General features: G+C 50.7%; 1 protein-coding gene across 13 annotated transcripts in view; it reads left to right on the forward strand.

Annotated features, from left to right (window-relative positions):
* Nucleotides 1–21914, forward strand: part of LOC115139431 (afadin) — a 147534-nt gene that overhangs the window by 70073 nt on the left and 55547 nt on the right. For 8 of the 13 annotated variants that reach the window (XM_029676793.2, XM_029676785.2, XM_029676790.2 and 5 more), the window contains exons 9-14: nt 2235–2279; nt 3165–3259; nt 7420–7673; nt 11420–11489; nt 14918–15009; nt 16092–16153. In XM_029676793.2, the coding sequence (XP_029532653.1) occupies nt 2235–2279; nt 3165–3259; nt 7420–7673; nt 11420–11489; nt 14918–15009; nt 16092–16153 (618 nt within the window). The remainder of the gene's footprint in view (nt 1–2234; nt 2280–3164; nt 3260–7419; nt 7674–11419; nt 11490–14917; nt 15010–16091; nt 16154–21914) is intronic. The other 5 variants (XM_029676788.2, XM_029676795.2, XM_029676789.2 and 2 more) reach the window with 1 other exon arrangement.

Below are 21914 nucleotides of genomic sequence, written 5' to 3' on the forward strand. Positions count from 1 at the left end.
TGTGTTGACTCTGGTGGGGGTCTGTGTGTGTGTGGACTCTGGTGGGGGTCTGTGTGGACTCTGGGGGGGTCTGTGTGTGTGTGTTGACTCTGGGGGGGAGGGGGTCTGTGTGTGTGTTGACTCTGGGGGTCTGTGTGTGTGTGTGGACTCTGGGGGGGTCTGTGTGTGTTGACTCTGGGGGGTCTGTGTGTGTGTTGACTCTGGGGGGGTCTGTGTGTGTGTGGACTCTGGGGGCGTTTTGTGTGTGTGTGGACTCTGGGGGGTCTGTGTGTGTGTGTGGACTCTGGGGGGGTCTGTGTGTGTGTGTGTGTGTGTTGACTCTGGGGGGGTCTGTGTGTGTGTTGACTCTGGGGGGGTCTGTGTGTGTGTGTTGACTCTGGTGGGGGTCTGTGTGTGTGTGTGTTGACTCTGGTGGGGGTCTGTGTGTGTGTGTTGACTCTGGGGGTCTGTGTGTGTGTTGACTGGTGGGGGTCTGTGTGTGTGTGTTGACTCTGGTGGGGGTCTGTGTGTGTGTGTTGACTCTGGTGGGGGTCTGTGTGTGTGTGTTGACTCTGGTGGGGGTCTGTGTGTGTGTGTTGACTCTGGTGGGGGTCTGTGTGTGTGTGTTGACTCTGGTGGGGGTCTGTGTTGACTCTGGTGGGGGTCTGTGTGGACTCTGGGGGGGGGTCTGTGTGTGTGGACTCTGGGGGGTCTGTGTGTGTGTGGACTCTGGGGGAGTTCTGTGTGTGGACTCTGGGGGGGTCTGTGTGTGTGGACTCTGGGGTGCGCGTGTGTGTGGACTCTGGGGGGTCTGTGTGTGTGTGGACTCTGGGGGGTCTGTGTGTGTGTGGACTCTGGGGGGTGTGTGTGGACTCTGGGAGGTGCGTGCGTGTGGACTCTGGGGGGGTCTGTGTGTGTGTGGACTCTGGGGGGTGTGTGTGGACTCTGGGAGGTGTGTGTGTGGACTCTGGGAGGTGCGTGCGTGTGTGTGGATTCTGGGGTGCGCGTGTGTGTGGACTCTGGGGTGCGCGTGTGTGGACTCTGGGGGGGTGTGTGTGTGTGGACTCTGGGGGTCTGTGTGTGTGTGGACTCTGGGGGTGTGTGTGGACTCTGGGAGGTGCGTGCGTGTGGACTCTGGGGGGTCTGTGTGTGTGTGGACTCTGGGGGGGTGTGTGTGGACTCTGGGAGGTGCGTGCGTGTGTGTGGACTCTGGGAGGTGCGTGCGTGTGTGTGGACTCTGGGGTGCGCGTGTGTGTGGACTCTGGGGTGTGTGTGGACTCTGGGGTGCGCGTGTGTGTGGACTCTGGGGTGTGTGTGGACTCTGGGGTGCGCGTGTGTGTGGACTCTGGGGTGCATGTGTGTGTGGACTCTGGGGTGCGCGTGTGTTAACTCTGGGGTGCGCGTGTGTTAACTCTGGGGTGCGCGTGTGTTAACTCTGGGGTGCGCGTGTGTTAACTCTGGGGTGCGCGTGTGTTAACTCTGGGGTGCGTGTGTGGACTCTGGTGTGTGTGTGGACCCTGGGGTGCGTGTGTGTGTGGACTCTGGGGTGCGCGTGTGTGTGGACTCTGGGGTGCGCGTGTGTGTGGACTCTGGGGTGCGCGTGTGTGTGGACTCTGGGGTGCGCGTGTGTGTGGACTCTGGGGTGCGCGTGTGTGTGGACTCTGGGGTGTGTGGTCTCTGGGGTGCCTGTGTGTGTGTGGACCTTGGGGGTGCGTGTGTGTGTGGACTCTGGGGCGTGTGTGTGGACTCTGGGGTGCGCGTGTGTGTGGACTCTGGGGTGTGTGTGTGTGTGGACTCGGGTGCGCATGTGTGTGTGTGTGGACTCGGGTGCGTGTGTGTGTGGACTCTGGGGTGCGCGTGTGTTAACTCTGGGGTGCGCGTGTGTGTGTGTGGACTCTGGTGTGTGTGTGGACCCTGGGGTGCGCGCGTGTGTGTGGACTCTGGGGCGCGCGTGTTTGTGTGTGTGGACTCTGGGGTGCGTGTGTGTGGACTCTGGGATGCGCGCGTGTGTGTGGACTCTGGGGTGCGCGCGTGTGTGTGGACTCTGGTGCGCGTGTGTGTGGACTCTGGGGTGTGTGTGGACTCTGGGGTGCGCATGTGTGAGGCGAAGAATGGCGCTGCATTTTCTCCTTGCTGCAACATTTTCACCCTCTGCTCTGTGTGTGTGTGTGTCCTCTCTCCTGGCCTCCTCTGGCATGGTGTTTGTTCTGTCTGTCCTTACTGCGGCCGCCTCCTCTGCATGTCTGCTCACCTAGGGAGGGGAAATCACTATGGCTACTACACGTATCAGCACCTGGAAGGTAAACCTGCCTACCCACCACACATGCCTGTCCTCCACTCTCATCACCAGACCCATCTACTGCTGTGTTTCTCTGGAAACAAGCTGGCTTGTGGTAGAAGTTGCCCTTAACTACAGATCTAGGATCAGATTACCCTGAAGATTGAGTATTCTATTTTTGACCGATATAGTGATGGAAAACGATCTGATTGTATCAGTGGTTATGTTCAACTTCTACCCACTCTCAAAAGTTGACCTTTGACACAGATCTAGGATCAGCTTCTCCACCCCCAAAATGCTGACCATAACTGTTGTGGGGAAATGGCACAAAACAGATCTGAGATCGGTGTCTATGGGCAACTGAATGCTACTTTCCTGAATTCCTTTTTACGCCATGATTCAGCCAGTCAGAGGAGTTCCTCACTGTCTAGGGCTAGCCGCCTGAAGGCAGCTCCTTTGCTCCAGGCCACGTTTAAGGCCCATGACCAATATTGTTTGGCTTAACAATAGCAAGTGCATTTTTGCAAATGAGGATTTTCAAAACTAACAATCTTCAGAGGACGAATACATGTTAACTAAGTTCCTGCTTGCTTTTACTAAAATATGTGGTTTAGTAATCAAAATGCACAATTGATCTGGTCTACTGGTGGTTGTTAGGAATACATGGTCTTGTATGTGTCTTTCCCCTCGTGTGTGTGTGTGTGTGTGTGTGTGTGTGTGTGTGTGTGTGTGTGTGTGTGTGTGTGTGTGTGTGTGTGTGAGGTGTACGACTCAAATCCCCGCACTGTAGTGTGTGTGTCTCTCCTGCTGTGCTCTGTAGTGCGTGTTTGTGTCTCTCTGTGTAGCGAGTGAGTGTGTGTGTGTGTCCATATTGTGTGTACTGACTATCTCCTGGTCTCCACCATAGACGGCTCCGACTCCAGGGACAAACCGAAGCTCTACCGTCTGCAGCACAGTGTCACTGAGGTGGGCTCAGACACGACAGACGACGGCTCCATCCAGGTAAGGACATGCCCTTTGTGTGTGTGTGGTCACGTGCTACATTGACCTAGCTGTAAGTTACTAGCCTAATCAAATCAAATGTATTTATATAGCCCTTCGTACATCAGCTGATATCTCAAAGTGCTGTACAGAAACCCAGCCTAAAACCCCAAACAGCAAGCAATGGAGGTGTAGAAGCACGGTGGCTAGGAAAAACTCTATAGAAAGGCCAAAACCTAGGAAGAAACCTAGAGAGGAACCAGGCTATGTGGGGTGGCCAGTCCTCTTCTGGCTGTGCCGGGTGGAGATTATAACAGAACATGGCCAAGATGTTCAAATGTTCATAAATGACCAGCATGTTCGAATAATAAGAAGGCAGAACAGTTGAAACTGGAGCAGCAGCACGGCCAGGTGGACTGGGGACAGCAAGGAGTCATCATGTCAGGTAGTCCTGGGGCATGGTCTTAGGGCTCAGGTCCTCCGAGAGAGAGAAAGAAAGAGAGAAGGAGAGAATTAGAGAACGCACACTTAGATTCACACAGGACACCGAATAGGACAGGAGAAGCACTCCAGATATAACAAACTGACCCTAGCCCCCCGACACATAAACTACTGCAGCATAAATACTGGAGGCTGAGACAGGAGGGGTCAGGAGACACTGTGGCCCCATCCGAGGACACCCCCGGACAGGGCCAAACAGGAAGGATATAACCCCACCCACTTTGCCAAAGCACAGCCCCCACACCACTAGAGGGATATCTTCAACCACCAACTTACCATCCTGAGACAGGGCTGAGTATAGCCCACAAAGATCTCCGCCATGGCACAACCCAAGGGGGGGTGCCAACCCAGACAGGATGACCACATCAGTGAATCAACCCATTCAGGTGACGCACCCCTTCCAGGGACGGCATGAGAGAGCCCCAGTAAGCCAGTGACTCAGCCCCTGTAATAGGGTTAGATGCAGAGAATCCCAGTGGAAAGAGGGGAACCGGCCAGGCAGAGACAGCAAGGGCGGTTCGTTGCTCCAGAGCCTTTCCGTTCACCTTCCCACTCCTGGGCCAGACTACACTCAATCATATGACCTACTGAAGAGATGAGTCTTCAGTAAAGACTTAAAGGTTGAGACCGAGTTTGCGTCTCTGACATGGGTAGGCAGACTGTTCCATAAAATGGAGCTCTATAGGAGAAAGCCCTGCCTCCAGCTGTTTGCTTAGAAATTCTAGGGACAATTAGGAGGCCTGCGTCTTGTGACCGTAGCATACGTGTAGGTATGTACGGCAGGACCAAATCAGAGAGATAGGTAGGAGCAAGCCCATGTAATGCTTTGTAGGTTAGCAGTAAAACCTTGAAATCAGCCCTTGCTTTGACAGGAAGCCAGTGTAGAGAGGCTAGCACTGGAGTAACATGATCACATTTTTCGGTTCTAGTCAGGATTCTAGCAGCCATATTTAGCACCAACTGAAGTTTATTTAGTGCTTTATCCGGGTAGCCGGAAAGTAGAGCATTGCAGTAGTCTAACCTAGAAGTGACAAAAGCATGGATTAATTTTTCTGCATCATTTTTGGACAGAAAGTTTCAGATTTTTGCAATGTTACGTAGATGGAAAAAAGCTGTCCTTGAAATGGTCTTGATATGTTCTTCAAAAGAGAGATCAGGGTCCAGAGTAACGCCGAGGTCCTTCACAGTTTTATGTGAGACGACTACAACCATTAAGATTAATTGTCAGATTCAACAGAAGATCTCTTTGTTTCTTGGGACCTAGAACAAGCATCTCTGTTTTGTCCGAGTTTAAAAGTAGAACGTTTGCAGCCATCCACTTCCTTATGTCTGAAACACATGCTTCTAGCAAGGGCAATTTTGGGGCTTCACCATGTTTCATTGAAATGTACAGCTGTGTGTCATCCGCATAGCAGTGAAAGTTAACATTATGTTTTCGAATAACATCCCCAAGAGGTAAAATATATAGTGAAAACAATAGTGGTCCTAAAACGGAACCTTGAGGAACACCGAAATTTACAGTTGATTTGTCAGAGGACAAACCATTCACAGAGACAAACTGACATCTTTCCGACAGATGAGATCTAAACCAGGCCAGAACTTGTCCGTGTAGACCAATTTGGGTTTCCAATCTCTCCAAAAGAATGTGGTGATCGATGGTATCAAAAGCAGCACTAAGGTCTAGGAGCACGAGGACAGATGCAGAGCCTCGGTCCGATGCCATTAAAATGTCATTTACCACCTTCACAAGTGCCGTCTCAGTGCTATGATGGGGTCTAAAACCAGACTGAAGAATTTCGTATACATTGTTTGTCTTCAGGAAGGCAGTAAGTTGCTGCGCAACAGCCTTTTCTAAAAATTTTGAGAGGAATGGAAGATTCGATATAGGCCGATTAGTTTTTTATATTTTCTGGGTCAAAGTTTGGCTTTTTCAAGAAAGGCTTTATCACTGCCACTTTTAGTGAGTTTGGTACACATCCGGTGGATAGAGAGCCGTTTATTATGTTCAACATAGGAGGGCCAAGCACAGGAAGCAGCTCTTTCAGTAGTTTAGTTGGAATAGGGTCCAGTATGCAGCTTGAAGGTTTAGAGGCCATGATTATTTTCATCATTGTGTCAAGAGATATATTACTAAAACACTTGAGCGTCTCTCTTGATCCTAGGTCCTGAGAGAGTTGTGCAGACTCAGGACAACTGAGCTTTGAAGGAATACGCAGATTTAAAGAGGAGTCTGTAATTTGCTTTCTAATAATCATAATCTTTTCCTCAAATAAGTTCATGAATTTATCACTGCTAAAGTGAAAGTCATCCTCTCTTGGAGAATGCTGCTTTTTAGTTAGCTTTGCGACAGGAATTTCGGATTGTTCTTATTTTCCTCAATTAAGTTAGAAAAATAGGATGATCAAGCAGCAGTAAGGGCTCTTCGGTACTGTCTTTCCAAGCTAGTCGGCAGACTTCCAGTTTGGTGTGGCGCCATTTCCGTTCCAATTTTCTGGAAGCTTGCTTCAGAGCTCGGGTATTTTCTGTGTACCAGGGAGCTAGTTTCTTATGAGAAATGTTTTTAGTTTTTAGGGGTGCAACTGCATCTAGGGTATTGCGCAAGGTTAAATTGAGTTCCTCAGTTAGGTGGTTAACTGATTTTTGTACTCTGGCGTCCTTGGGTAGACAGGGAATCTGGAAGGACATCAAGGAATCTTTGTGTTGTCTGTGATTTTATAGCACGACTTTTGATGTTCCTTGGTTGGGGTCTGAGCAGATTATTTGTTGCAATTGCAAACGTAATAAAATGGTGGTCCGATAGTCCAGGATTATGAGGAAAAACATTAAGATCCACAACATTTATTCCATGGGACAAAACTAGGTCCAGCGTATGACTGTGACAGTGAGTGGGTCCAGAGACATGTTGGACAAAACCCACTGAGTTGATGATGGCTCCGAAAGCCTTTTGGAGTGGGTCTGTGGACTTTTCCATGTGAATATTAAAGTCACCAAAGATTAGAATATTATCTGCTATGACTACAAGGTCCGATAGGAATTCAGGGAACTCAGTGAGGAACGCTGTATATGGCCCAGGGGGCCTGTAAACAGTAGCTATAAAAAGTGATTGAGTAGGCTGCATAGATTTCATGACTAGAAGCTCAAAAGACGAAAACGTCATTTTTTTTTTTTGTAAATTGAAATTTGCTATCGTAAATGTTAGCAACACCTCCGCCTTTGCGGGATGCACGGGGGATATGGTCACTAGTGTAGCCAGGAGGTGAGGCCTCATTTAACACAGTAAATTCATCAGGCTTAAGCCATGTTTCAGTCAGGCCAATCACATCAAGATTATGATCAGTGATTAGTTCATTGACTATAATTGCCTTTGAAGTAAGGGATCTAACATTAAGTAGCCCTATTTTGAGATGTGAGGTATCATGATCTCTTTCAATACTGACAGGAATGGAGGTGGTCTTTATCCTAGTGAGATTGCTAAGGCGAACACCGCCATGTTTAGTTTTGCCCAACCTAGGTCGAGGCACAGACACTGTCTCAATGGTGATAGCTGAGCTGACTACACTGACTGTGCTAGTGGCAGACTCCACTATGCTGGCAGGCTGGCTAACACTGGCTAGCCTAGACTGGACTATAAGTTAGCTGAGGTTAAGTATGTTGTGATACCAAGTGTATTTTGTCTCCAGCTGTTTGGTCCAGGTATCCTGCCCCACCACTGCAAACTGATGCACACAGAGGGTCTGGTGACAGTGACGCCACACAGTCTGGAGGCTGAGACCTACGTGGACGGCCAGCGTGTCACCGAGACCACCGTGCTGCGAAGCGGAGCCACACTTCAGTTCGGCGCCTCCCACGTCTTCAAGTTTGTGGACCCCAGCTACGACCACAGCATGGGCAAGGGAGGTCCCGGACCGATGATGAGAGGAAGGCACAAGTCAGGGTAGGTGGAGTGACGGCTGTTGACACAGGTGGGCACACACACACACTCACTTGGAGGCTAGGTCTCTCATCCCAGTGGTGATAGCAGGAATGGCTTTGAATGAATAGGCCCAGGGACAGGAAGCAGTGACCTGCTGAAACCAGTGTCATCAGACTCAGGATCTGTCTCTCAGCTGGGTGACAGAGGAGCACGAAGGTGGCTCTCATCTCAGTCCTCTGAACACACCAGCACAGCTTCCTATTTACACGTGCCAGCCACCAGAGATGATATCAGGTGCAGCCTAAACGGAAGTCTGTTCCCTATATAGTGCTTAGCATTGCAAAAGCATCACAAATCATTGTATTTGGTTCAAAGCGTTCTCTTAGACCTCAACCTGGAGTTGTGCATTAAAGGTGTGCCCGTTGAAGAAGTTGAACTCCCAGGAGTAACATTGGGAAGTCACTTATCCAAGTGATATTGATCAAGTTGTTGTGAAGATGAGGGGTGTGTCTGTTATTTTTAAAAATCAGTTCTGCGTTTTTGACACAGATCAACTGTACTAGTTGTTCAGACGCTGGTCTCATCTTGATTACTGTCAGGTAATATGTCAGGTGCAGCAAAGAACGACCTAGCAAAGCTGCAGCAAAGAACGACCTAGCAAAGCTGCAGCAAAGAACGACCTAGCAAAGCTGCAGCAAAGAACGACCTAGCAAAGATGCAGCTGTCTCAAAGCAAAGCTGCAGCTGTCTCAAAGCAAAGCTGCAGCTGTCTCAAAGCAAAGCTGCAGCTGTCTCAAAGCAAAGCTGCAGCTGTCTCAAAGCAAAGCTGCAGCTGTCTCAAAGCAAAGCTGCAGCTGTCTCAAAGCAAAGCTGCAGCTGTCTCAAAGCAAAGCTGCAGCTGTCTCAAAGCAAAGCTGCAGCTGTCTCAAAGCAAAGCTGCAGCTGTCTCAAAGCAAAGCTGCAGCTGTCTCAAAGCAAAGCTGCAGCTGTCTCAAAGCAAAGCTGCAGCTGTCTCAAAGCAAAGCTGTCTCAAAGCAAAGCAAAGCTGTCTCAAAGCAAAGCAAAGCTGTCTCAAAGCTGCACGCACAGAAATAACATCAAAGCGTGATCGTCTTTCCTGATTGAGGAGAAATGTGCTGTTCTTCTCTCCGAGTCTCTTTAAGAAACCTGCGTGTTGAAAATGCCTCACCACTTGTATCTGTTTGCGTACACTTCAAACAGAGTCTGACATGCATACTCCACCAGACACTGGGGGTTTCTTCACGGGACCCAAACCAACAACAGATTGAATGCTTCGCTCAGTTACGTGTAGAGCCATGTCGTGGTGGAAGGCTCTGCCACCAGAGGTTACTCAGACAGAGAACTAGTTAAAACACATTATCACAGCTCCGCTCCTTTTTCTAAAGATCTAATTTAACTGGCTATATGAATGTGGATATGAGTGGTAAGGGCGTAAGTTGTGTTGTCTTTCGGTGTCTTTCCCATATCTCGTTTTTTTAGAGCGTGCGTTCGTCGAAAGGAGTGCACTATGAAGGGATTAGTGCCATTTGGAATGCAGACATCTTGTAACCTTGTCACACCAGCCCATGGCCTTCCTGCTAGTCATTCAGGTCCAGGACTCTGTGGCCTCAGTACACCTCGGTGCATGGGATTTCCTCTGATAGTTGAAGCTTTGATCAGAGCCTATATCCTGTCAGGTATCCTAGCCACCGCTGTATAACTTCTCTCTAGCTGTGGCTTTACTGCTGTCTCTGTCTGCATCAGAGAAGTCAGTGCTGCTGAATTCCATTTCCAGGGTTCTGACCCTTCTCAAGGTTGTGTGTGTGTGTGTGTGAGAGAGATTGCCTGGGGGTGGGATGTGACTTGAGGCCTGGAGTTGACCACACTGCTGCCGTGGAAACAGATTCCACATGGACATGAGGGGGAGGAGCCATCTGAGTGCAGCAACTGTAGTTGTAATTTAACTCTGCAGGGAGAAGGGGAAAGAGAGGGAGCCGAAGAGAGAGAGGAGGAGGCAGGGAGAGTGTATTAGAGGAAGGGAAGGGAGAAGAGGGAGAGAGAGTCCAAGAAGGAGAAAAGGGTAACGGGCGGAGTTATTGCAGGCGAGGGACTGGTACATCTGGGCTGTTGTAGGGACTCTAATCTGGCTGGCTGGCTGGGGTGTGGCCTGAAGTGCCTTGTCATTGAAGAGGGAGGGATGACCAGAAGCCTGACACACACATGCGCACACACACATATATACACCGATCACTGATGCAGCCTCCGTGCTCACTATCCACCCTACTCCACCCAGAGAGCGAGACCAGCACAGAGGGTACAGGAAGGGGACAGCTCCGGTGGGTCCTTCACTTGCCAGGTGAGTGAGAGTAGAGGCTTTTATGGTAAAAATGGAAGTTAAGGGCCTGGGATCTCGGCTCCGTCCCACAGAGGAGGAGAATGTGTCAATATAAGTGGACTTCAGCTGCGTCGGTCTCCAGCACAGAGGCTTGTACACTGTAGTAGACGACTAGAGAAGGACTTTCTAGCCCCTCATTGACAGTAGTTGTATGAGGACTCGTCAAAAATATTGACCACATTAGCATGTTGTTACCAGTCGTTAGGCTTCTAGAGTGCATTTGGCGGTTGGAGACCGGCTGTGGCGTGTTGTTGAATCAGATGTGGTTTTAGTTGTACAGTAATTCGAGGGTCATTAAGTCGCTGTATATCTGTGCTTTTAGTGGAATGACAGAATCCCTGTGATGTTAATTTAACCAGCCACGTTGACTTGATGTGTAACATTTGGACTGAACGACAGGCTGGCTGGTGAATGAATTTACGGCTGTGGATGTAGCCAGAAGCCTTAATCCGCCGTTAATGCTGTGGCCTGATGCTGGAGAGGATTACGTCTGGGTGGGAGAGGAGAGCGGGAACGAGGGAGTGGGAGGAATTGTGGCAACGAGAATTGAAGGACTTCAGCTTTTGTGACAGTTCTGATGGTTCTGGTTGATTTCTTGCTTGTTGTACATTGGGCCACGTGTGTTTGCAATGGGACCTCATGCTTACATCCAATAATTCCATTGCTTTGAACACTAATGGAAATCAAATGACACCAAGGTAGTTCAAACACAGACTGTGGTTTGCATGATGTATGAACGTTTGTGATTTAAAAGGCTTTTGACTGAATACGTGGGTACACAGTTATCCTGTATCAGTGCCCTATGGTCAATTACACAGCTTTCAGTGAGGGCTACTGTCACATTTCCCTCAGGGCAGACAATATGGCTCATATGTTTCATCATGGGGCAGCATGGGAAATTCTAAGGCCTTTTCTTAAGAACAGACCGCTCTCTCACACAGCCACACTGTGTGGCTCCCGGCCTGTCATTGCATGTCACCACTAATGTGGTTAGCTGGATTTAATTCAAGTGTAGTGCAAGGGTATATTTAGATAAACATGTTCTAGTCATTCATTTGCAGTGATAAGGCCAATGAAAGGGAATTTCTGACTTTCTGTTGATCGTCCCAGTCCTGGGATGGCAGAGTGCGTGTGTACGTACAGCATGTGACTGTGTGTGCATGTTTATATCAACTCAGGTCATTTCTTCTCAGTAATGGAAGTTCCCACCGCCTTGTGGCAGTTCTGTTCCTGATCTTATTGATGCTCTCTGTCCCTCTCTCTCGCTCTCCCCCCCCCGTCCGTCCGTCTCTGTCCCTCTCCCGTCCGTCTCGTCGTCCGTTCGTCTCCACTTTCTCCTTCTCATTCTCTCTCTCTGTCCACCTTTCACGCAGGAGTGTTTCTGAGACGACCTTTGACCTGCAAGGGGACATTCACAGTGGGACGGCCCTCCCCGCCAGCAAGGTACATTAACTACCCTGGTCCTCTGTATCAATGTGTGTCCATACAGTTGAAGTCAGAAGTTTACATACATGTTAGCCAAATACATTTAAACTGTTTTTCACAATTCTTGACATTTAATCCTAGTAAAATGTCCCTGTCTTCGGTCAGTTAGGATCACCACTTTATTTTAACAATGTGAAATGTCAGAATAATTTTTTGTGTGTGTTTTTCTCCCCCCCAGCTTTTATTTATTTCATCATATCCCCAGTGGGTCAGAAGTTTACATACTAATAGAGTGTGTTTGGTAGAATTGCCTTTAAATTGTTTAACTTGGGTCAAACGTTTCGGGTAGCCTTCCATAAGCTTCCCACAATAAGTTGTGGGAATTTTGGCCCATTCCTCCTGACAGAGCTGGTGTAACTGAGTCAGGTTTATAGGCCTGCTTTCTCATACACGCTTTTTCAGTTCTGCCCACAAATTTTCTATAGGATTGAGGTCAGGGCTTCGTGATGACCACTCCAATACCTTGAATTTGTTGTCTTTAAGACATTTTCCACAACTTTGGAAGTATGCTTGGGGTCATTGTCCATTTGGAAGACCCATTTGCTACCAAGCTTTAACTTCCTGACTGATGTCTTGAGATGTTGCTTCAATATATCCACTTCATTTTCCTACCTCATGATGCCATCTATGTTGTGAAGTGCACCAGTCCCTCCTGCAGCAAAGCACCCCCACAACATGGTGCTACCACCCCCGTGCTTCACGGTTGGGTGGTGTTCTTTGACTTGCAAGCCTCCCCTTTTTCCTCCAAATATAACGATGGTTATTATGAACAAAAAGTTATATTTTTGTTTCATCAGACGAGAGGACATTTTTCCAAAAAGTATGATCTTTGTCCCCATGTGCAGTTTAGAACCGTAGTCTGGCTTTTTTATGGCGGTTTTGGAGCAGTGGCTTCTTCCTTGATGAGCGGCATTTCAGGTTATGTCGATATAGGACTTGTTTTACTGTGGATATAGATACCTTTGTACCTGTTTCCTCCAGCATCTTCACAAGGTGCTTTGCTGTTGTTCTGGGATTGATTTGCACCTTTTGCACCAAAGTACGCTCATCTCTAGGAGACAGAACGCGTCTCCCTCCTGAGAGGTATGACGGCTGCGTAGTCCCATGGTGTTATACTTGCGCACTATTGTTTGTACAGATGAACGTGGTACTTTCAGGTGTTTGGTTCATCCTTGGGAGGAATTTCCAGACTTGTGGAGGTCTACAATTTTTTTCTGAGGTCTTGGCTTCTTTTTATTTTCCCATGATGTCAAGTAAAGAGGCACTGAGTTTGAAGGTAGGCCTTGAAATACAATGGGGCAAAAAAGTATTTAGTCAGCCACCAATTGTGCAAGTTCTCCCACTTAAAAAGATGAGAGAGCCCTGTAATTTTCATCATAGGTACACTTAAACTATGACAGACAAAATGAGAGAAAAAATCCAGAAATCCACATAGTAGGATTTTTTAATGAATTTATTTGCAAATTATGGTGGAAAATAAATATTTGGTCACCTACAAACAAGCAAGATTTCTGGCTCTCACAGACCTGTAACTTCTTCTTTAAGAGGCTCCTCTGTCCTTCACTCGTTACCTATATTAATGGCACCTATTTGAACTTGTTATCAATATAAAAGACACCTGTCCACAACCTCAAACAGTCACACTCCAAACTCCACTATGGCCAAGACCAAAGAGCTGTCAAAGGACACCAGAAACAAAATTGTAGACCTGCACCAGGCTGGGAAGACTGAATCTGCTATAGGTAAGCAGCTTGGTTTGAAGAAATCAACTGTGGGAGCAATTATTAGGAAATGGAAGACATACAAGACCACTGATAATCTCTCTCGATCTGGGGCTCCATGCAAGATCTCACCCCGTGGGGTCAAAATGATCATAAGAGAATGGTGAGCAAAAATCCCAGAACCACACTGGGGGACCTAGTGAATGACCTGCAGAGAGCTGTGACCAAAGAAACAAAGCCTACCATCAGCAACACACTACGCCGCCAGGGACTCAAATCCTGCAGTGCCAGACGTGTCCCCCTGCTTAAGCCAGTACATGTCCAGGCCCGTCTGAAGTTTGCTAGAGAGCATTTGGATGATCCAGAAGAAGATTGGGAGAATGTCATATGGTCAGATGAAACCAAAATATAACTTTTTGGTAAAAACGCAACTCGTCGTGTTTGGAGGACAAAGAATGCTGAGTTGCATCCAAAGAACACCATACCTACTGTGAAGCATGGGGGTGGAAACATCATGCTTTGGGGATGTTTTTCTGCAAAGGGACCAGGACGACTGATCCGTGTAAAGGAAAGAATGAATGGGACCATGTATCGTGAGATTTTGAGTGAAAACCTCCCATCAGCAAGGGCATTGAAGATGAAACGTGGCTGGGTCTTTAAGCATGACAATGATCCCAAACACACCGCCCGGGCAACGAAGGAGTGGCTTCGTAAGAAGCATTTCAAGGTCCTGGAGTGGCCTAGCCAGTCTCCAGATCTCACCCCCATAGAAAATCTTTTGGAGGGAGTTGAAAGTCTGTGTTGCCCAGCAACAGCCCCAAAACATCACTCCTCTAGAGGAGATCTGCATGGAGGAATGGGCCAAAAATACCAGCAACAGTGTGTGAAAACCTTGTGAAGACTTACAGAAAACGTTGACCTTTGTTATATACCCTTTGTTGGCAATGACAAAGTATTGAGAAACTTTTGTTATTGACCAAATACTTATTTTCCACCATAATTTGCAAATAAATTCATTAAAAATCCTACAATGTGATTTTCTGGATTTTTTTCCCCCTCATTTTGTCTGTCATAGTTGAAGTGTACCTATGATGAAAATTACAGGCCTCATCTTTTTAAGTGGGAGAACTTGCACAATTGGTGGCTGACTAAATACTTTTTTGCCCCATTGTACATCCACAGGTACACCTCCAATTGACTCAAATGATGTCAATTAGCCTATTGGAAGCTTCTAAAGCCATGACATAATTTTCTGGAATTTTCCAATCTGTTTAAAGGCACAGTCAACTTAGTGTATGTAAACTTCTGACCCACTGGAATTGTGATACAGTGAATTATATGTGAAATAATCTGTCTGTAAACAATCTGTAAACAATTGCTGGAAAAATGACTTGTGTCATGTACAAAACTATAGTTTGTTAACAAGAAATTTGTGGAGTGGTTGAAAAACGAGTTTTAATGACTCCAACTTAAGTGTATGTAAACTTCTGACTTCAACTGTATACCCCAGGTCGGGGTCGCCATTCCGCTTTAGTCTGTACGACTCATGTCTTTTTTTTAATGTGATTGCGGTGGGTGTGTGTGTTAGAGGGATGATGGTGCCATCAGCATCATTGTTGGGCTGCAGAACATTCCATCATACTGTGTATTGCTGTGTCATTGCAGAGCTCAGGGAAGCTGGATATGGAGCGTTCAGCCAACGGCAGCGAGAGAGGCATGGTCAAACCCATGATCCGCGGAGAGCAGCAGGACGGCAGGTGAGACACACACATCTGGAATCTCCGTTGTAGTCAATTAAATCCTAATAGTTCGGTCAACTGCTACTAGAGCCTATGTGTTTGTTGTGGTGCTGCCTAGAGAGCATAACATCATAACTCTGTCACGCTCTGCCTGTCAGACACCTTATCTCCATCTGCACCTTGTGAGCCAGCCACAGCTCAATTCTCCTCACTGAGCTGTACTGGGTCCCCTCATCAATAATACAGACAGACCACTGAGCTGTACTGGGTCCTCTCATCAATAATACAGACAGACCACTGAGCTGTACTGGGTCCCCTCATCAATAATACAGACAGACCACTGAGCTGTACTGGGTCCCCTCATCAATAATACAGACAGACCACTGAGCTGTACTGGGTCCCCTCATCTATAATACAGACCACTGAGCTGTACTGGGTCCCCTCATCAATAATACAAACAGACCACTGAGTTGTACTGGATCCCCTCATCAATAATACAGACAGACCACTGAGCTGTACTGGGTCCCCTCATCAATAATACAGACAGACCACTGAGCTGCATTGGGTCCCCTCATCAATAATACAGACAGACCACTGAGCTGCATTGGGTCCCCTCATCAATAATACAGACAGACCACTGAGCTGCATTGGGTCCCCTCATCAATAATACAGACCACTGAGATGTACTGGGTCCCCTCATCAATAATACAGACAGACCACTGAGATGTACTGGGTCCCCTCATCAATAATACAGTCAGACCACTGAGCTGTACTGGGTACCCTCATCAGTAATACAGACAGACCACTGAGCTGTACTGGGTCCCCTCAACAATAATACAGACAGACCACTGAGCTGTACTGGGTCCCCTCAACAATAATACAGACAGACCACTGAGCTGTACTGGGTCCCCTCATCAATAATACAGACCACTGAGATGTGCTGGGTCCCCTCATCAATAATACAGACCACAGAGCCGGGTACATACACTCACACACCGATATCTACGGAAACACACACACACCCCTGGAGAGGTGGACAGCGGGGTGAACGGGCCCGACTTGTGCTGGTTCACTGAGAACCACCTCTGTCCTCCCCTCAGGTCCCAGGACATCCTGAGCCCAGAAGTGACGCTGCCGGCCAGCATCGAGTTCAGGGACAACTGTGAGTACTGCAACCACCTTTTGTTGTGGCTTTCTCTCGCTTTGTGCCCTTCCTCTCTTTCTGATACTTGGTGTGTAGTAAAAGTCATGATAACATAACTCTATGGACCCATCCACACTCCATCTGAGCGATGATTTCAGTGTCTATTTTAAACTGGAGGTCGTACCATAACTGCACTTAGCTAGTGTCTGAAAGATCAATGGGTGGAAAGTATTGGTTCATCGTCTGCTGCTGCTGCTAATTGGCTTTTACTGTTTTATTGAACACGGTCATGTTAACATTGAGTGAGAAGGTATTATGTAAAACTACGCACATTGTTAGACCTTAGTACCATAGAGGTTATATCTGTATGAATGCCTACTGTGAGCTGTGTCAACTGATGTGGTCTCTCTAGCGCTCTTGCTCTCTAGCGCCATCTCTTGCTAGCCTTAGCGCTATCGTACTAGCCCTAACGCTAGCATGGTAGTGCTAGAGCGAGCTGAAAAGGGGGCCTTCGCCAATAAATGTTTTTTGTTTTGTTTTTCCTCTGGGTTTAATAAGTAAACAATTTGAACATGTAGTAATTTCTATCAGTTGTGAGGAATATTTCTCAAATTAAAGGAGAAAGTGCCTCTGTTTCTACCTCCCCTGTGGTACAGTGACCACACACGCTCCTCTTTGGATAGCCATTTCTTTTTGTCTGCTGGTTTCTATTGCCAATTGGTGGTCTCTCAGCCTGTACTTGGGAAGGATCTGTCTCTTTATCTCTCTCTCTGTATTTATCTCTTATCTGTCTCTCTCGTCTCTGTCTCTCTCTCTCTCATCTGTCTCTCGCTTTCTCTGTCTCAATTCAATTTAAGGGCAAGTGAACTAGATGATAAACAATAAAAATGAACATTACACAAAGTTCCAAAAGAATACTCTCCATCTCCCCCTCTCTCCTCCATCTCCCCCTCTCTCCTCCATCTCCCCCTCTCCCCTCTCTCCTCCATCTCTCCTCCATCTCCCCCTCTCTCCTCCATCTCCCCCTCTCCCCTCCATCTCCTCCATCTCTCCTCCATCTCCCCCTCTCTCCTCCATCTCCCCCTCTCTCCTCCATCTCCTCCATCTCTCCCCTCTCTCCTCCATCTCCTCCATCTCCCCCTCTCTCCCCCTCTCCCTTCTCCTCCATCTCTCCTCTCTCCTCCATCTCCTCCCTCTCTTCTCCATCTCCCCCTCTCTCCTCCATCTCCCCCTCTCTCCTCCATCTCCCCTCTCCTCCATCTCCCCTCTCTCCTCCATCTCCCCATCTCCCCCTCTCCCCTCCATCTCCCCCTCTCTCCTCCATCTCCCCCTCTCTCCTCCATCTCCCCCTCTCTCCTCCATCTCCCCCTCTCTCATCCATCTCCCCCTCTCTCATCCATCTCCCCCTCTCTCATCCATCTCCCCCCTCTCTCCTCCATCTCCCCCTCTCTCCTCCATCTCTCTCCTCCATCTCCTCCCTCTCTCCTCCATCTCCCCCTCTCTCCTCCATCTCCCCCTCTCTCCTCCATCTCCCCTCTCTCCTCCATCTCCCCCTCTCCTCCATCTCCCCCTCTCCTCCATCTCCCCCTCTCTCCTCCATCTCCCTCTCTCTCCCCCTCTCCCCCTCTCTCCTTCATCTCCCCCTCTCTCCTCCATCTCCCCTCTCTCCTCCATCTCCCCCTCTCTCCTCCATCTCCCCCTCTCTCCTCCATCTCCCCCTCTCTCCTCCATCTCCCCCTCTCTCCTCCATCTCCCCCTCTCTCCTCCATCTCTCCTTCATCTCTCCTCTCCTCCATCTCCCCCTCTCTCCTCCATCTCTCCTTCATCATCTCTCCTCCTCCTCCTCCTCTCTCCCCCTCTCTCCCCTCTCTCCTCTCTCTCCCCTCTCTCCTCTCTCCTCCATCTCTCCTCTCTCCTCCATCTCTCCTCTCTCCTCCATCTCTCCTCTCTCCTCTCTCCTCCATCTCTCCTCCTCTCTCCTCCATCTCTCTCCTCTCTCCTCCATCTCTCTCCTCTCTCCTCCATCTCTCTCCTCCCTCCTCCATCTCTCCTCTCCTCCATCTCTCCTCTCCTCCATCTCTCCTCTCCTCCATCCTCTCTCTCCCCCTCTCCCCTCTCTCCTCCATCTCCCCTCTCTCCTCCATCTCCCCCTCTCTCCTCCATCTCCCCCTCTCTCCTCTCTCTCCTCCATCTCCCCCTCTCTCCTCTCTCTCCTCCATCTCCCCCTCTCTCTCCTCCATCTCCCCCTCTCTCTCCTCCATCTCCCCCTCTCTCCCCTCCATCTCCCCCTCTCTCCTCCATCTCCCCCTCTCTCCTCCATCTCCCCTCTCTCCTCCATCTCCCCCTCTCTCCTCCATCTCCCCCTCTCCTCCATCTCCCCCCTCTCCTCCATCTCTCTCCCTCTCCTCCATCTCTCTCCTCTCTCCTCCATCTCTCTCCTCCCTCCTCCATCTCTCTCCTCCCTCCTCCATCTCTCTCCTCCCTCCTCCATCTCTCTCCTCCCTCCTCCATCTCTCCCCTCCCTCCTCCATCTCTCCCTCCCTCCTCCATCTCTCCTCTCCTCCATCTCTCCTCTCCTCCATCTCCCCTCTCTCCATCTCCCCCTCTCTCCTCCATCTCCCCCTCTCTCCTCCATCTCCCCCTCTCTCCTCCATCTCCCCCTCTCTCCTCCATCTCCCCCTCTCTCCTCCATCTCCCCCTCTCTCCTCCATCTCCCCCTCTCTCCTCCATCTCCCCCTCTCTCCTCCATCTCCCCCTCTCTCCTCCATCTCCCCCCCTCTCCTCCATCTCCCCCCTCTCCTCCATCTCCCCCTCTCCTCCATCTCCCCCTCCTCTCCTCCTTCATCTCTCCTTCATCTCCTTCTCTCCCCTCTCTCCTCTCCTCCATCTCCCCTCTCTCCTCCATCTCTCCCCTCTCTCCTCCATCTCCCCCTCTCTCCTCCATCTCCCCCTCTCTCCTCCATCTCCCCCTCTCTCCTCCATCTCCCCCTCTCTCCTCCATATCCCCCTCTCTCCTCCATCTCCCCCTCCATCTCCCCCTCCATCTCCCCCTCCATCTCCCCCTCCATCTCCCCCTCCATCTCCCCCTCTCTCCTTCATCTCCCCCTCTCTCCTTCATCTCTCCCCCTCTCTCCTTCATCTCCCTCCTCTCTCCTCCATCTCCCTCCTCTCTCCTCCATCTCCTCCATCTCCCCCTCTCTCCTCCATCTCCCCCTCTCTCCCCCTCTCTCCTCCATCTCCCTCTCCCCCTCTCTCCTCCATCTCCCCCCCTCCCCTCCATCTCCCCTCTCCCCTCCATCTCTCTCCTCTCTCCTCCATCTCTCTCCTCTCTCCTCCATCTCTCTCCTCTCTCCTCCATCTCTCTCCTCTCTCCTCCATCTCTCCCCTCCCTCCTCCATCTCTCCCCTCCTCCATCTCTCCCCTCCTCCCCTCCATCTCTCCTCTCCTCCATCTCTCCTCTCCTCCATCTCTCCTCCCTCTCCTCTCTCTCCCCTCTCTCCTCTCTCTCCCCTCTCTCCTCTCTCTCCCGCTCTCCTCTCCTCCATCTCCTCCCCGCTCTCCTCTCCTTCATCTCCTCCCCGCTCTCCTCTCCTCCATCTCCCCGCTCTCCTCTCCTCCATCTCCCCGCTCTCCTCCATCTCCCCTCTCCCCTCCATCTCCCTCTCTCCCCCCTCTCCCCTCCATCTCCCCCTCTCCCTCCATCTCCCCTCTCCCCTCCATCTCCCCCTCTCTCCTCCATCTCCCCTCTCCTCCATCTCCCCTCTCCTCCTCTCCCCTCTCTCCTCCATCTCCCCATCTCCCCCTCTCCCCTCCATCTCCCCCTCTCTCCTCCATCTCCCTCTCTCCTCCATCTCCCCCTCTCTCATCCATCTCCCCCTCTCTCATCCATCTCCCTCTCTCCTCCATCTCCCCCTCTCTCCTCCATCTCCCCCTCTCTCCTCCATCTCCTCCCTCTCTTCTCCATCTCCTCCCCTCTCTTCTCCATCTCCCCCCTCTCTCCTCCATCTCCCCCTCTCTCTCCTCCATCTCCCCCTCTCTCCTCCATCCCCCTCTCTCCTCCATCTCCCCTCTCCTCCATCTCCCCCTCTCTCCTCCATCTCCCCTCTCCTCCATCTCCCCTCTCTCCTCCATCTCCCCTCTCTCCTCCATCTCCCTCTCTCCCCCTCTCCCCCTCTCTCCTCCATCTCCCCCTCTCCTCCCTCTCCCCCTCTCTCCTCCATCTCCCCCTCTCTCCTCCATCTCCCCCTCTCTCCTCCATCTCCCCCTCTCCCTCCATCTCCCCTCTCTCCCTCCATCTCCCCTCTCTCCTCCATCTCCCCCTCTCTCCCCTCCATCTCCCCCTTCTCCCCTCCATCTCCCCCTCTCTCCTCCATCTCCCCTCTCTCCTCCATCTCCCCCTCTCTCCTCCATCTCCCCCTCTCTCCTCCATCTCCCCCTCTCTCCTCCATCTCCCCCTCTCTCCTCCATCTCCCCTCTCTCCTCCATCTCCCCCTCTCTCCTCCATCTCCCCCTCTCCCCCTCTCTCCTCCATCTCCCCCTCTCTCCTCCATCTCCCCTCTCTCCTCCATCTCCCCCTCTCTCCTCCATCTCCCCCTCTCTCCTCCATCTCTCCTTCATCTCTTCTCTCCCCTCTCTCCTCTCTCCTCTCCTCCATCTCCCCCTCTCTCCTCCATCTCTCCCATCTCTCCTCCTCTCCTCCTCTCTCCCCTCTCTCCCTCTCTCTCCTCTCTCTCCTCCATCTCTCCTCTCTCCTCCATCTCTCTCCTCTCTCCTCCATCTCTCTCCTCTCTCCTCCATCTCTCCTCTCCTCCATCTCTCCTCTCTCCTCCATCTCTCCTCTCCTCCATCTCTCCTCTCCTCCATCCTCTCTCTCCCCCTCTCCTCCCCTCTCTCCTCCATCTCCCCCTCTCTCCTCTCTCTCCTCCCTCTCTCCTCTCTCTCCTCCATCTCCCCCTCTCTCCTCTCTCTCCTCCTCTCTCCCCCTCATCTCTCCCTCTCTCCTCTCTCTCCCCTCTCTCCCCTCCATCTCCCCTCTCTCCTCCATCTCCCCCTCTCTCCTCCATCTCCCCCTCTCTCCTCCATCTCTCCCTCTCTCCTCCATCTCTCCTCTCTCCTCCATCTCTCCCTCTCTCCTCCATCTCCTCCTCTCTCCTCCATCTCTCTCCTCTCTCCTCCATCTCTCCTCTCTCCTCCATCTCTCTCCTCTCTCCTCCATCTCTCTCCTCTCTCCTCCATCTCTCTCCTCTCTCCTCCATCTCTCTCCTCCCTCCTCCATCTCTCTCCTCCCTCCTCCATCTCTCTCCTCCCTCCTCCATCTCTCTCCTCCCTCCTCCATCTCTCCTCTCCTCCATCTCTCCTCTCCTCCATCTCCCCCTCTCTCCATCTCCCCTCTCTCCATCTCCCCCTCTCTCCTCCATCTCCCCTCTCTCCTCCATCTCCCCCTCTCTCCTCCATCTCCCCCTCTCTCCTCCATCTCCCCCTCTCTCCTCCATCTCCCCCTCTCTCCTCCATCTCCCCCTCTCTCCTCCATCTCCCCCTCTCTCCTCCATCCCCCCCTCTCCTCCATCTCCCCCTCTCTCCTCCATCTCCCCCTCTCTCCTCCATCTCCCCCCTCTCTCCTCCATCTCCCCCTCTCCTCCATCTCCCCCCTCTCCTCCATCTCTTCTCTCTCCTCTCTCCTCTCTCCTCTCCTCCATCTCCCTCTCTCCTCCATCTCCCCTCTCTCCTCCATCTCCCCCTCTCTCCTCCATCTCCCCCTCTCTCCTCCATCTCCCCTCTC

This window comes from Oncorhynchus nerka, linkage group LG13, assembly GCF_034236695.1.
Source record: "Oncorhynchus nerka isolate Pitt River linkage group LG13, Oner_Uvic_2.0, whole genome shotgun sequence".
NCBI lineage: Eukaryota > Metazoa > Chordata > Actinopteri > Salmoniformes > Salmonidae > Oncorhynchus > Oncorhynchus nerka.